Source organism: Schistocerca americana, chromosome 8 (genome assembly GCF_021461395.2).
Source record: "Schistocerca americana isolate TAMUIC-IGC-003095 chromosome 8, iqSchAmer2.1, whole genome shotgun sequence".
Lineage (NCBI taxonomy): Eukaryota > Metazoa > Arthropoda > Insecta > Orthoptera > Acrididae > Schistocerca > Schistocerca americana.
In genome coordinates this window covers 486,490,639-486,506,883 of record NC_060126.1, presented here as the reverse complement: position 1 = coordinate 486,506,883, position 16,245 = coordinate 486,490,639, and the positions used below count along the sequence as shown (strand labels likewise).

Below are 16,245 nucleotides of genomic sequence, written 5' to 3'. Positions count from 1 at the left end.
CAAGCCACTGGAAAAGGGTGCAGATGACTCCTGTATATAAAAACGGCAAAAGCCTGGACCTGCAAAATTACAGACAAATATCCTTAAAATCGGTTTGTTGCAGAATTCTTGAACATATTCACAGTTTGAATATACTGTGAGTCAGAAAAGATTGTCCACAAATCAGCGTGGTTTTAGAAAGCATCACTCGTGCAAAACACATTTGCCCTTTTCTCACATGGTGTGTTGCAAACTATGGATTAAGGGCAAGAGGCAGATTCTGTATTCTAGTTTTCCAAAAAGTGTTTGATACTGTGCCCCATTGCAGGCTCTGAATGAAGGTATGAGTATGCCTTCAAGAATTGTTTGTTAGAAGATGAGCTCTTGTTGAAAAAACCTTTAAGGCAGTTCCTATTACAAGGATCATGAACTACAATGTTTAGCATTTCTTGTATTGTTAAATGCAAATACGTGCCCAAATCTACATTTGTAATCTTGACTATTGTTTATTGTAAATACATATTTTGCAATATTTATTTTCTGTAACACTTATTATTTTGTAATATTTATTTATCTCCGAAAATTGATTTTCTGTAATAGAACCTAAGTTACTGTTCACTGTAATGTGAAATCGTTTTGTTTTTATGTGCTACCACAGATTTCTGACACGTTCCATATCCTGTGATACTGTCACAACATGGATCACTGGAACAGGAAATAAATAAATAAATATGGAATAAGTTCCCAGATATGTGATTGGCTCAAAGCCTTCACAAGTAATAGAACACAGCATGTTCTTGACGATGAGTGTTCATCAGAGACAAGGGTATCATCAGGAGTGCCCCACGGAATTGTGATGGGACTGCTATTACTCTCTGTGTACATAAATGACCTGATGGACAGGGTGAGCAGCAAACTGTGGCTGTTTGATAATGACACTGTGGTGAATGGGGAGGTGTTGTTATTGAGTGGCTGTAGGAGGATACAGTACGACTTTGACTAAATATCTAGTTGTTGTGATGAAAGGCAGGTAGCTATGTAGGAACATGTCAGTTAATGCAGGCAAATAGGAAAAACAGTCATGTGATGTTCAAATACAGCATTAGTAATGTGCTACTTGACAGTCAGGTCGATTAAATATCTAGGCGTAACATTACAAAGTGATATGAAATGGTACAAGCATGTAAGGATTGTAATGAATGCAAATGGTCAACTTCATTTTATTGGGAGACTTTTAAGAAAGTGTGGTTTATGTGCATGACCATATATAAAGCACTAGTGCAACCCATTCTTGAGTTCAGTTGGAGTGTTTAGGGTTCCCAACAGGTTGGATTAAAAGAAGATATCAAAACTGTTCGGCCGCGGGCTGCTAGATTTGTTACCATCTGAGTCAGTCATCATGCGAGGGTTACAGAGATGCTTTCTGAACTGACATGGAAATCCCTGTAGGGAAGGCAGTGTTTGTTTTGCAGAACACTATTGAGAAAATTTAGAAAATTGGCATTTGAAGCTAGCTGCAGAACGATTCTACTGCTGCCAGCATACATTTTCCGCAAGGACCACGAAGATAATGTAAAAGAAATTAAGGCTTGTACAGAGGCATAGAGACAGTCATTTTTCCCTTGCTCTATTTGTGAGTGGAGCAGGACAGGAAATGACAAGCAGTGGTAGAAGGTCCCGTCCGCAACACACCATATGGTGGCTGGCAGAGTATGTATGTGGATGTAGAAATAGTACAAAGAATTCTGTTACCATTAGTGCCAATAATGACAATGGACAGATCAACATGGAAACGAGACACTGAAAAATGTGGAATGGCATCACCGATGTCAGAAAATGGATGTTGCGAAGAAGAGTTAAGTCCAATTCTCAAAGGAGTGCCTCCCTTGGGAAAGAAACCTTAACAAAAGTCAAGTGGGATGGAAATAACAACTTGTTTATTCTGCATGCCATTAAAAGAAGAGATAACATTGCTGATATGAGTTACGGGGAGAGAGAACACTGTCAAGCGAGTTTGTTGGAAGGTGCTTAAGGCTAAGCAGTAAGGCATAGCAGGAAGCCTAAACCTGTAAGCTGATTTTGCCTTGATGTAAAGATCCATCAAGGATCAGCATTGTGGGTCTGGTCAGGAGTTACTCCAAATGAGAAATTGTGGAGCAGTTGGCACAATTGCCCAGCATACCTCCTGGTGGTACCGGCTTCTCTCAAGTTCCATGCACTGGCCTGAGTAGCACCAAGGTGAAGGTATGAAGGTATACAGTGTGGATTATTTTCAGGCCTGTGACTTACTGAGGTACATAGTCACATGCTGGCTGTGTCTCCTGTTGTCAGTTGGAACACCACCCGACAGCAAGAGTAAACTCCTGGGATGGTGGTGTCCTGAGTTCTTGGCGATAAAAAACCATTGTTGTTGTTGTTGTTGTGGTTGTGCTGGTTTACTACCCAGAACTGTTATTGTTAAGCTGATTTTGAGATGTCTGTGAAAGAAATGAACTGTACTTAAGGCTGGCCACCTGAGAGATGCAGGTGTTCTGTGGTTGTTGTCTGGTTGGAGTGTAGGTGCAGACACACATATATGGTAAAAATTTGGTGTCCTTCGTGTATTGCGGTGGCCCGGTGTAATGTTAAGCTCTCTCTATACAGCTTAAGCATTTTGTGGACTTACTTGTTGAAGAATGCTGGTTCTGCTTTCTTGCAGCACCGATGTCTTCTGCTAGCACCAGACGCTTCTCCAAAGATTTCATTGCTAGGAAGGGGAAATTTTCACTCTCTCGCTCTCTCTATTCTTATTTAAAAAATACGCTACTCTTGGAATATCATTAATTGCACCAGAACATATTTATTTCCACTTTGTACAAAAAAACAACTAAACTTTATGATGTAAGCCCACACATTACTGGGCACCCAGAATCAGTTAATTACACATTTTTTGAACACAATTAATACATAAGCTTTTATCGTGGCTGACTATCCACGTCCAGTCCACGTACTCTCAACAGCAGTTCAACGTCTAATAAACAGTCACTATTTCGAGTCCCTCCATTAGTTTTTTAACAATACAATGCTACATTACTCTTTGCAGCCTGCCATGGATCTTCTGGGCCGTATTTGCTTATTCTTGGCAGGTCGCGTTGAACACCTGCCAGCGCCGACAAATTATCTCCCTTCCAGTTTTGCCTGCACAAACAATAAATGGGTGCAGTAGCCCATGCTCATCCTTATGTCCTGCTTTAAAATAATGCGTGTTTGAAACGTCTGGAACACAAGTGTCTCCAGACTTTCGTAAAATTCTGGGGGCACTACATATCCCTCCCCTTAGCTCGAACACTCGTTATTTTGCACACAACATATATTTTAATAATTTTTTTTTCTAATCACTTATCTTGTTACTTTGTACTACATAAAAACATTAGGTGCAAAAACACTCTTCCATCTCCGGTATTTCATTAAGCTGTTGGTAATATCTTTCATAGACATAGTAGTATGATAAACTAATAGTACAACAAGTATTAGCTATTTCCAATAGATTTATCTACTCCTGCTTCCAGGATTGAGCCAAAATAAATCCATCCCCTTAGCCAGTTTCAAAGTTCAGGCATTATTCTGAGTAGAGTCTTTACTTTTTTTTGAGAAGCTGTTGCAATGATAACTACCGGTTTTCCGGGTCTGAAAAAAATTAGTTGTACTGGGGATTTTCTCTTTTTTCTATCTCCTTGCGCAGGACTCATCTTTTCTATTTAAAAAATTTTAGAATTCAAATTTACCAGGAGAAACTTTCCACTACAACCTCAGGTCACTATACCACCCTTTCCCTTTGGGTTCCAATCTATGTAAGGGTTGATACTATGAAAACATCTTCTTCCTCATCCTTGGGTAGGTACACCCCTTCCATTTATACTAAACTATGGTACAGGTCAATCCCCTTTTTGGTGCCCCTGCCCGCACAGTATAGGTCAACCTCCTCTGGGTCTGCCTACCTGCCTCTCTTTCTCTCATTTCATCTATGTCGGATGCGTCCTCCTTATCTTCTCTAACAATGATTCATAGTCTTGCCTCTTTCGCACTCCTCTGCACACTATTTTATTTAAAATTTCCTGGTAAAATTTCTATCTACCTCTCCAACTAACTAATCATTTCTAAAATTTCCTATAAGCGACGAATGGAGTGGTCAACTATCTACATCTACATTCTACATTGATACTCCGCAAGCCACCCAACGGTGTGTGGCGGAGGGCACTCCTCCTGAGTCCTTCAGCCTACCTGCTTAAATTCTTTGCTTGTTCATTGCTTGCAGCTCACTTATTTAGCCTTAATAACTAAATATGTTTCGTCCATGGTTGTAACTTTATTTCTTTTCATTGGGCTATTCGGTCTGTACAATCCTATTATTCATCAGCAACTCATTTGACTTGATACCTCTGACTTAATATCTATTTCTTTTTATCTCCATTCATATTACTTTGTACTACTATAGCTATGAACACAGGTGGATATACACTTCGTCCCCCCTTGTTCCTTTGGTTTAAGCTTACATACCATTTCACTTGAGATGTGCATTACTTAGCACATGTGCTCAAGCCCGTCCTGAGAACTACTTCCCCCCTTATCTGTGACAGTTATTACATCTCCCTGTGTATTACTTGTCTGCGTCTTTGTATTTAATTGTTTGAGTGTGGAAGTGTGATCGTGCGTTCTGATTCTTCGGCCAACTAAGGTTCTTAGTTGAAGATTTATAGAAATCATGGAAAAGAGAAGGACTTCAGCGATAGAAGTATATGAATGTGGACAGAGGGAAAGATAGATTGGTACTATAAAGAGAAGTAAGAAAGGAAATAAAAGAATTGATTGCTAAGATCGAAGAAAGAAAGAAGACAGCCCCAAAGACATGAAACCCTCCTACCCCCCTTCCCCTGGATCCCCACTTCGCCGGTACTTACATGAGAAGCCAGAGGAGGTATGATGTTCGGCGTCTCCTGCAGAACAGACATTTTCACCGTCACCTTTGAAGTCCCCGAAGAAAAGACTCCTGTGGAACGGCAAATGATGAAGAACGAGTCACACTTGTTTGCGAGGTTTGTATGAAGGGTGTGGTGTGTAGGTCGTGTCTGTGCCTATGCTACCCACCCCTTTCAAAATTAGATATAAACCCTCCCCAATCACATCACACTTTACAAAATATATAAAACATTCTATAAAGATAGAAATTATATACACTATAATCAAATAGTTATTGAGTTAGTCACTTCACTCTATATTTCATACACATGTTCAGTTTATGTCATCTAGGTATCATTCTTCCTAAACAGTATCATCATATTATATCTCCTGTTAGAATGTTACCCTGTTGGTTTTATCTCATGCTTAGAGGTTACTATTTATTGTGACTCCTTCAATTAGTCATAATTGTGTAGTCATAATTGGTCTCTTTTAATACTAATATGATAGGATAGCTTGAGGCTTGAGAATAGATTACAGGATAGTCGAAGATTTTAAGGGAGTTCGGTGTAGGAAAACTAATGTGGAAGTGACACCGAACCCAACTCGGGAACCAGCGGACATCACTCCGCCCGTTGACACAGAACGTCAATATCCCTGGGGGTTTTGTACATATGGTTTTACATCCTTAGCATTATACATTCCCTTTTCCTCTCCTGTAACAGGATCTACTAAACATAGGGTTTTTTGGTGTACTATTGATTGAATATGATAAGGTCCTACGTATTTCATAAAAAAATTGTGTTTCTTTTTTCAGTGGTATGGCTTGGTTAAACCGTTTTAAGAAATGGGTGGGGTGTACCTCCCCATCTGGTTTGAATTTAGGAAACTGTCTTGACAAGCCTGAATTTGATCCCCATTGCAAATCAGTTATCATGTCCTTATTTAATATAATATTTTGGGAAACTGTGCCTTTCTCTAGTTTCTCCTGCATAAGCTTGAATTCTTTCCTCAACGTTTCTAAGTCTTTCTTGGTGGTGTTATCTAAATCGGAAGTTACTATAGGCGAAGAGATATCAACACTTAGTTTCTCTTCAACCTTTCATCCTATTAATTCTTCTAAGCCTTTCAAATTTATAAGCTCTGCAGTCATTAACTTTTCTTTGAAGTTCCACCCGTGATTTGACCCCTGAAATTTGTGCCTGTACTAGGGGGAGCAACTTATCTTGTTTCTGGACTTTGGTTTCTAGCGTAGTAAATTCTTGTTTGACCACATGAAATGTAACATTACATACATTTTTCAAAGAGTCATATTTTTCGTTAAATTGTGTTTCCAAATTACTACATTTACAGTCTACATCATATTCTAATTTTTGAACTAACACTTTTAGATGAGCTTCATTTCTTTGTTCTAAATCCTTAAATAAAATTTGTCTGTTCACTAAGGGAATCGGACAATTCTTTTTTCAATTCTTATTTCAGTTCTTGTATCTGATTACTTAGGATATTAACTTGAGCCTCTAGTTTTGTGTTTTGCAAATCTAACTTAGAGTTTAATTCTGCCTTCAGTTCGTCCTGTTTTGTGTTCTGTGCTTCAAACTGTGCTTTGATAAAACTCATTAATTTGCCTAAATCTGGCCCCTGTTCTTCAATTCCCATAGCCACAACAGACTCTACGGATTGATGTTCTTTTTCCATTGTGTTTTGTTTTGCCTTTAATCTAGTTATCCTTAAAGGTACACTCGCTTATTTCCGCAACTCCCCACACTTCACAAACAATCAAAGGTCAATAGTAGCTCACCCGGCGTAGGTGGATGACATTGTCGGCTTTTGTGGATGGCTGTGTCGGCGTTGGTGTGTTGCGATGTCAGCGTTGGTGTACGGCGGCGTTGGCGTAGGTAGACGGCGGCATTGGTTTTTGTAGACAGCTGTGTTGGCGGCATTGGTGTGATGTGACGTCAGCATTGGTGTACGGCGGCATCAGCTTTGGTGTATGGCTGCGTCGGCGTTAGTGTGCGACGGCGTCAGCGTTTGTAGATGGTGATGTCTGCAATTTGAGAGTAATTGCAGCTTTGTGCGATTTTCTTGATTCCCTTAATCATTTCACCATTTATCAACACGATATTTCTAGATAAGTGGATAAGTATCGTGGAATCGCTCTTCAGCCTCACTGTTATCGGTTGCTATGGCAACTCACAACTTTTTTTTTTTTTTTTTTTTTTAAAGCTTCTTCTTTAATATTTCCCCTTCTTTCTCAGGTCCTGTCACAGTCACCACGTTCTTGCGGTGGCCTGGTGTAATGTAAGCTCTCTCTATACAGCTTAAGCATTTCGTGGACTTACTTGTTGAAGAATGCTGGTTCTGCTTTCTTGCAGCACCGATGCCTTCTGCTAGCACCAGACGCTTCTCCAAAGATTTCATTGCTAGGAAGGGGAAATTTTCACTCTCTCGCTCTCTCTATTCTTATTTAAAAAATACGCTACTCTTGGAATATCATTAATTGCACCAGAACATATTTATTTCCACTTTGTACAAAAAAACAACTAAACTTTATGATGTAAGCCCACACATTACTGGGCACCCAGAATCAGTTAATTACACATTTTTTGAACACAATTAATACATAAGCTTTTATCGTGGCTGACTATCCACGTCCAGTCCACGTACTCTCAACAGCAGTTCAACGTCTAATAAACAGTCACTATTTCGAGTCCCTCCATTAGTTTTTTAACAATACAATGCTACATTACTCTTTGCAGCCTGCCATGGATCTTCCGGGCCGTATTTGCTTATTCTTGGCAGGTCGCGCTGAACACCTGCCAGCGCCGACGAATTATCTCCCTTCCAGTTTCACCTGCACAAACAATAAATGGGTGCAGTAGCCCATGCTCATCCTTATGCCCTGCTTTAAAATAATGCGTGTTCGAAACGTCTGGAACACAAGTGTCTCCAGACTTTCATAAAATTCTGGGGGCACTAAAGTATGTATTGTGGAATTAAATGGTAGGAATTTGAGGAAGTGTTTTAGAAAACATTGGCCATCCATTTTTTGTATTGTTTCCTATGAACATTGAGACATCCTGAGCTGTTCAAAATACTTGTAAATTGCTAAGTTTCTGCATTACCAGCGATGAACTACAAAACTGTAAAACATACACAAAATATAGTGGAGGGAAGAAAGGTGACGATTTTCACATAATATAGAACTGAGAAAGTGCGCTGTGTGCTTCAGTAAATTTTGTAATAATGCAAGTAGGATGTTCGACCCACTTGGATAACCACATGTGTTAAGGAGCTGCTCACAGGATACAGGGGAAAAATGACAATTCTGTATCAATCCACCTCATGGTTTAACAAGGGCTGGTAAGCTGACCAACCTGTATGTGGATTTTAGATGGTTTTCTACATCCACTAGGTAAATACCAAGCTAGTATCCACCTCCTACCTCAGAAACATTTTATGCAAACATTTAACAAAATTTTCTGACATTTGAATATGAGAATTACTCTAGACGCAGACAGATGGTGTATACAGATTTTGTCACGGGGGGATCAGGAAGAGCATCAGCCATCCACTTTCCACAACTGATAATACAACACCAACCTCATGGAGAAAGAGGAACCCCCCGACACACACACACACACACACACACACACACACACACACACACACACACACAGAGTCACCCTCCTATGGCCAGCAAGACTAGTCTGTCTAATAAATCTTGCTGTGGCCACTGGAATGTGTGTTTGGGTTTCTGTGATTGTTTATGTAAATGTGTGCGCTACTGCTAGAAAAAGAGCTAGTGCTCAGAAGCTAGTGTGTATGCTGTTTTCTGTAATGTTTTCTATGCTCCAGGCATCAGTCTGCTGTTGGTGAGAGGTTGCCTTCCCCCTGTTTTACATATTGCTCACTTTTGACAGACTTGTACAACAGTTCCCTAGCGAGACAGACTGATAGATACTGAGCCAATTTAGCCATGTGGGCTTAGGCATACAGCTACATGTGATAGGTGACAGTGATAATTTCATGTGACATTATTGACATGGCAGTAAATGTATTTTCTGGCAACAATTAGAATTCTGTAAGAATTTTGATACACAGTTTCGTTATTGAAAAGTATTGCTATGTTTCATGTAAATAACATTAATGCAGATACATATTTTTAATACATAATTTAGTAAATATTTGAACCATTAGACTTAAAAAAGTTTGAAGATCTTTAATATTGCTATTTTCAGAGTCTTGTTTTGGTAATTGACATTAAGCAGTCATTGCTTCAGGATAAACAGTTTGTGTGGTTTGAGGAACTGATGTGAAATCAATCTGGAATTTTCTTTGAAAGTATAGTCACTTAAGAGCAATGATAATTTGATGTTTGTCAGAAAGCCTGTTCTAATAATAATGACAGTTGTAAACATATATTCTAGTGAAGTTAAGTATGCTAATCTTGAAATTAATTTACAAAACATTAATTATAACCACAACCTGTGTAATGGAATCCACATTGGTCCCAGCATCAATCATTTTCCTATAGTGTTTTCTGGTCTGTCACATTTCACTTGGTAAGTCAGTTCAAATGTTGGAGTAAGGGAAAGGCATAGTAATTCCAGTTGGACCTTGCCTGGTAAAACACTCTGGTGTTCCAACCAAACTCCAGATTGAGGATAGTATTATTTTATTGGCTCACAGCCTGGTGATTAGGAAGTGAATTTCACTAAAGGTATTTTGCTTGCAAGTGAAATTCTGGCTTTGAAAATTTTTATGTCACAAGTTTTGAACATTATACTACTGAAGTAAATCACCATTGCACTTGCATGTATTAGCAACTTATAAAATAATGTTTCTCTTTATCCAGGTGTCTTTACACATATTTATTTCTCAGATTTAATTAATACTTCTGGCTGTAAATAATTGTTAAAAATCTTCATATATCTGTTTACTGAGATGTGATATGTTTAATATTTCCAGTCATGGGATACATTTTTTCGAAGCACCTCAGCAGGTGCTGCACCAGGTGAAGCATACCATCCTCCACCTTCACTAGCACCTCTAGCCAAGAACCAGGTTCCTATAATGAGCCTCACTCCTTATTTAGGAGCATCAGTACCTGCTCTTGATGGACAACTCAATGAAAAGATAATTGATGACCACTTGGCTGTGCAGGCAATCATCCGTTCATACCAGGTATGCCACTAGGCTTCAGCAACAGCTGCTTTGGAAGAATTGCACATGTATTTTTTTATTAGTTAGTTCTTGTGATCATTGTGCTGGGAAAGAAGAAATTCACTTATCCAAAGTAATCATTGCTGTAGTGTTAAGACTTGTCCTCTAACTGGCAGCTGGCCAGTTGGATAGTGTAATAAGAAACCATGTTTATAAATGTGTGTATTGTACTGTTGCGATGCAGACTACCTAACAATAAAAACACAAATAGTGTAAATAACAAATAGTATACTTTCTGGGAGTCTTAGTCAAAACAGAAACTAATACAGTGCAAACACTTTTAAAGTGGCAGTTTTAGGTTGGAGGGGAGGGGGGTGTAATTTGAGCTATTATTAAGTAAGATATTGGTAGAGGTTGTACCAGTACTACTTTGTTTATGGCACTGCCAACTTCAGCAAACATTTACGGTAGTCATTACAAAATACTTTTGTGCACTCCACTTTGCTTTGTGTCACACTTTGCTGATTTTCCTATTTTGGAAAGAGTGAAGAAGCTACTCTGGGTCCATTATATGGTTAGAATTTGGCTCCTGCAATCTCAAGAAGTTTTGGCAATAGCTTTCACTATGTCTAAGTCCTGCATCTGCAGAAGCACAAAAACCAGGTCTAGGAATGCTATACCTGTGATAGAGAGGTGGGCCTTGTTCCTCCACAGCACTGTCAAAGTTCTCCTTTGTGTGTGCTCATGACTGACTGCCACTATACGTGAAATTAATAAAAGCAGCATAGCAATCTAACTGCTGAAATTCAGATTTTGTTTATTTAGAGGTGGAGATCTCACTAATTGAAGACTTTTTTAAGCAGCTGCCAATATAAATAACTGAGTCACAGCCTTTAAATGAAAAATAAAGAATTACAACTTGAATAATAGGGAAAAATTAATAAACACTAAAAAGTAGGAACAATAATGGTGCCATTGTTTACCCTTTATTGTGCATTCCATCTCATCATCTGTTCTTTTGCATCTGTTCTTGATCAACTCAGTTGTCTTCAGTGAGTCTTTATTTAGCCTTGAGCTGAATTTTGATTACCACACTCAGTGTCTCCGGTTTCTGTTGTCACTGTACGTGACAAAGTACAAAATGTGAGATTTTATTTACTTACTGTGACATTTTTTGAAGCTTTGCAACGTTATCATCTTATAAACCAATGTACTTACTCCATAGATGACAACTTTTTAATAATCCAGTAAAATAAAATTTGTCCAACTATGCATAGTAAGTCTCTTACAAGTTCAGCTTCATTATTTTACGTAAATCTTTGTAAACCCAAGTGTTTCTTCAGGTTTGAGAGGAAAAAAATAATCACAGGGAGCCAAACCCAATCAATAGAATAGATGTGGAAGCAGTTAAAGGAAACTGCCAAACAAGATGATCTAGTAATAAGACATTGGACTTGCATTCAGGGACACAACTGATCAAATTGCCATCTGACCATCCTCCTGGCTTAGGTTTTCTGTGGTTTTCCTAAATTGGTTAAGGCAGTGTCCTTTGAAAAGCACATGGGCTCATACCTTCTCCAGTGTCAGCTTGTGCTCTATCTCTTATGACTTCATTATTGACAGGACATTAAACCATAATCTTCATTCTTTCCAAACAAATAGGTTTCAGTTTAGCAGCAGCTGTAAGAGACATTTTTGCTTCTTGGTGTAAGAGAACTTTCTTCTTAGCTAGATGTCAACATTTTACATGACTAACACCTTTCAGTTTGTTCATTAGTGAAGCAAAAGCATCCCTGCTGATGGTTTCACCCATTTGGGATTAGTCTGTCAGTATGATTTCATGATTATCTCACTTAATGGTAGTCATAACCTTTTACTGTAACTGAATGGTTTTGCTTTCTATGAGGTACTTTCACCTTTTGTCATCCACAAGTTACACTTCTGTTTAGTCACTGGCATCTAATGATAAATAAAAGTTTGTTATGCTGTTAGGAAATGTCAGAGAAACTCACTGGAAATATATTTTAAAAAAGAAGACACACTATTGAATAGCATTCATTACAGACATTGTATGCACCAGTTCATATTTCTATCCAATTGTGACCTTCCCTACTTCCCAAAGTGCCCCATACTTACCTTACAAAAACTACTTACCTCCAATCTGACCTTAACCTCCTAGCCTAGGTTCATCATGACACTGGTGGGGCCTGTGTGTGCATGAAGAATGATCAAATTACTTTTTGTTTTAAGGGTGTAAATATCTGTTCTTTCCATTACTGAAGGTTTTGTTTTCATGGACAGGGTCCTAAGGAAGGAGAGTGAGGGCAAGTTGGTGAAAACAAATTTTTATAAGGTAATCATGGACTGGTTTAATAGGAGTTGGGGAGGCTCACATGTGTACGGAGGCATAAACTGACACAGGCAACATTCAACGTTGGTTAGTGGTTAGTTTCAGGCAGAGGGGTTGGTGGCAAAAAAGCATAACTAGTTAAAGACTCAGGTGAAGACTAGTAAAGCTTTGATCAGGATCTTCCAACTGCATGATTGTTGTACTTTTATGTGCTGCTGTAGTGATCCTATTTCAGCTTAACAGCCAATCCCTTCTGAAATATCTAGGCCCTTCCCCACGTTGGGGGAACTAACCACTGGCCAACAATGGACATTGCCTGTGCCAGTTCTTAACACCATACACATTGACCCTCCCCCACTCCTAGAAAGAACTCCTGGAAAGAACAGTTACTTACACCTGTAAAATGGACTGGAATTTGATCATTCTTCCTGCAAACTTAGGCTCCTTCAAGGTCATGATGAACATAGAGTAGGAGAATGAGGTCAGGTTAGAGGTGAGTAATTTTTGTAAGCTACCTGGGGGGTGGTTTGGAGGATTGGGGGAAGAGGACAGCTGGATGGAAGTATGAACTGGGAGATAAAATGTCTGCACCCCAAATACCTCCAGCTCTCTCATCTTCTACATGCTTCCCAAAATCCACAAAACTAACCACCCTGAATGCCCAATTGTAGTTTAGCTGGTACTGGGCTCCCACAGAGGGAATCTTGGTTGTTGTTGATCAACACCCCAACTCATTTCACTGTTTCTAAATTGAGGTGTAAACCACTTCCTCATTGCCTCTCATCTGTGGACACACATTACCACCAGGATCCCTAGTAGCCCCTGTTGACGCAACCAATCTTTTGCATTGAAATGATATCCAACTGTCAAACATTACTCATTTCAGATTTTATGTTTTGCATTAAACTCAACATTAAATATGAACATTTTCAAGTAATTATTTAATCTTTTAGAGCAGAAAATATTTCATTGAAAATTTATACTGAACTTGATCAGTTCCAGGTGCCCATTACTGATAACTGATTTTACATATTGTATTCCAGTGCTGCAGAAAGTATAGCAATTTATTTGTAACTTCATAATTTTTCATTAACAAGTATTATCACAAAATCCTGACTGAATCTGGACACTCTGAAAACTGAAATTTGTTTTATCTGACCTGTGCAAACACAACCTCAGTCACTTAAATAATATTATGACAATGTAAACAACTGTAATTATTACTGGACTGCACATTGTGCATTAATTGCAATGAAAAAGATTAATAAGAATAATTTCACATGTGACATCAAGGTTGACATAGTGTGAATAGGTTTTCAAGTAACAGTTAACTTTGGAGTGGAAAAAAGTGCAAGTAATAGGTCACAGATAATCCACTTGTGTATAATCAAGAGTTTAATAATACAAGATACACTGTATCTATTAATACATTACAGGCTGTATATTGCAAAATACGTTAACAGTTATTTATCTTGACAATGAACTGTATCTTATACCTAAAGATTTGAGTTGCAGTCTATTATTTTACAACATCAACATACACTCGTGCCACTGGGTTTGCTGCTGTCAGACATTAGTTCTCCCATTGTCATGCCAACACCAAACCCACAAGATCTTTCCTTATACATCTGACTAAGTATGTCCTTTGCCATCACTACTACTTCTTTGAGGGCAAGATACACAACAAAAATCTGTAGCACAGTCACTGACATTTGGGTGCCACACCCCATATACCAGTCTTTTCATGCGCCATCCAGAGGAAGCCTTCCTAGCCACCCAAGATACCAAACCCCTACTCTAGTCAACGTTCAGTGCTAAGGTCTTAAAGGTATGAACTGCAATGTAATAGGTGGACGAGGTTTTGATTATGATGTTACACCCCATGCATGATCTGTTGCCCACCTTTTACCATACAAGTATTTTGCTGTCACCATTCAAGTTATTTGCTGTAGTGGATGCAATATGCAGTGCCACTAGACCGTGATGTGTGACATGACTTTTTGCAGTGGGTGGATGCTGAAACTGAGCTCCCATCTATTTAAGCTACTACAATGATGTAATCACTTTTTCAATAACTCTTCTGTATTATAATCACAATGTTTCCTCTATACAATTTCATTAACAATTGCACGTGATAAAGATCTTGCTCAACTTGTAGCTTAAAGGCAGATCAAAACATGTATATACACTGTACTGATTTTACTTTTCAGAATGTCAGTTATTATGTATTCTTCAATTGTTCTGGTGTCAACATTATCGTCTGTACCCTTTGCACTGTGACTTTCAAGACACCAACAAGCCTTGACGCCAAAGTAGAAGTGGGTCTCCACAGCAGGTGGAGACTCACACTTATCATCAGACATTGTCAATGTTCTGAGCTGACTCCTTTGTATCCATCTGCACATATGGCATACCAGAGTGCACACAGTTTTGAAATATGTCATTTGTTATTGTTAAAACAATGGCAGCTCAGAAGTTGACTGAGTAGTGAATTTATAGTGAGAACTTTTTAAAAAGATTGCTGTGGAAAAATGAAAACTGGGTAATTGCTCACCTTCAGACAAAAACTGTTAACAATGTGTTTGCAGAATTTTGTCAGTGTCATACTTCCATTAGTGATGAATTTCATGTTCGTTGGCCCCAATCATTTGCTGTTTAAAAGGCATTGATGCTCTGTTCCTCACGTTTGAAGAGGATCTGCATGTTGTTTACTGTGAGCTAGAGGAAATTGTAGAGATAGCTCATTATATTCTAAGATTCTACAACAAATGGATGTTGAGGCTATTGGATGGTAGTTTTGTGGATCACTGCTTCTCTCCATTTTGTAAACGGGTGTTATCTGTGCTTTCTTCCAATTACTGGGCACAGTTTGCTATTCGAGGGTTCTGTGGCAGACTATGGTTAAGAGGGCTAATGTGGCCACAAATTTGGTATAGAATCTGATTCCACCAGCTCCTGGAGCTTTGTACAGTTTTAGCAATTTCAGTTGTTTCGTAACATGACTGATGCCCATCTTTGCAGTGGTGAGACAATTAAACTGGTGTAATACCTTTGGATTTCACTTGTAAACTGAGTTCAGGGCTTATGATTTTGCTTTGGTACCTTCAATTTTAGTTCCTGTCTCATCCACGAGTGTCTGGACATTATCTTTGGTACCACGACCAGCCTTTACATAAGACTAGGATATCTTTGGGTTTCATGAGAGATCCTTCGATAATGTTCTGCTAATACTTCAATAATAATCTGCTGCCCTTTAGAGAGCCAAACAAATTTCATTAGCGTGTTCCTATCTGTAGCACTATGCTTCGTTCTCACCAATTATGCAGTAGTGTTTTTTTCATTACAGTGACCGTTCTAACATTCCTGTCCTCATGCAGTTGAATTAAATAATAAAAATGTCGTAACCTGTTGTGACTGCAACCAGAATGGTCGCGGGGTGGTCGAGAAAGCGCAGCGGGACCAAACAGAGAGCGGCCTGCAAACAAACAAACAAACAAACAAACAAACAAACAGAAAGAACGGACACAAAACAACGATGGACAATGGAGAGAGACCTTACGACGACAACATGCAAGAAGCAACAGTGTGACAGAGACAACCAAAGGAATCAAAGACGTCCACTAGGAATGAAAACAAAGAACGATAAACACGCTGTCTGTTGTCGAGGCGATGTGTTGAGACTCACACAATGATTAGACTCACTGGCTGAGGGAGAGGCAAGCGCTTAAATACTCTATCGGGGACACCGCTATTAGCCTCTGGAACCACGTGTTCCACTGTGGCACCCTCACACTAAATGCGGGCCAGGAAGCGCG

General features: G+C 39.0%; 1 protein-coding gene across 1 annotated transcript in view; it reads left to right on the top strand.

Moving 5' to 3' along the window:
- LOC124544999 (2-oxoglutarate dehydrogenase, mitochondrial-like) overlaps window positions 1-16,245 on the top strand; it is a 181,905-nt gene that overhangs the window by 22,838 nt on the left and 142,822 nt on the right. Inside the window, exon 3 of the mRNA XM_047123755.1 lies at window positions 9,886-10,101. Within this exon, the coding sequence (XP_046979711.1) occupies window positions 9,886-10,101 (216 nt within the window). The remainder of the gene's footprint in view (window positions 1-9,885; window positions 10,102-16,245) is intronic.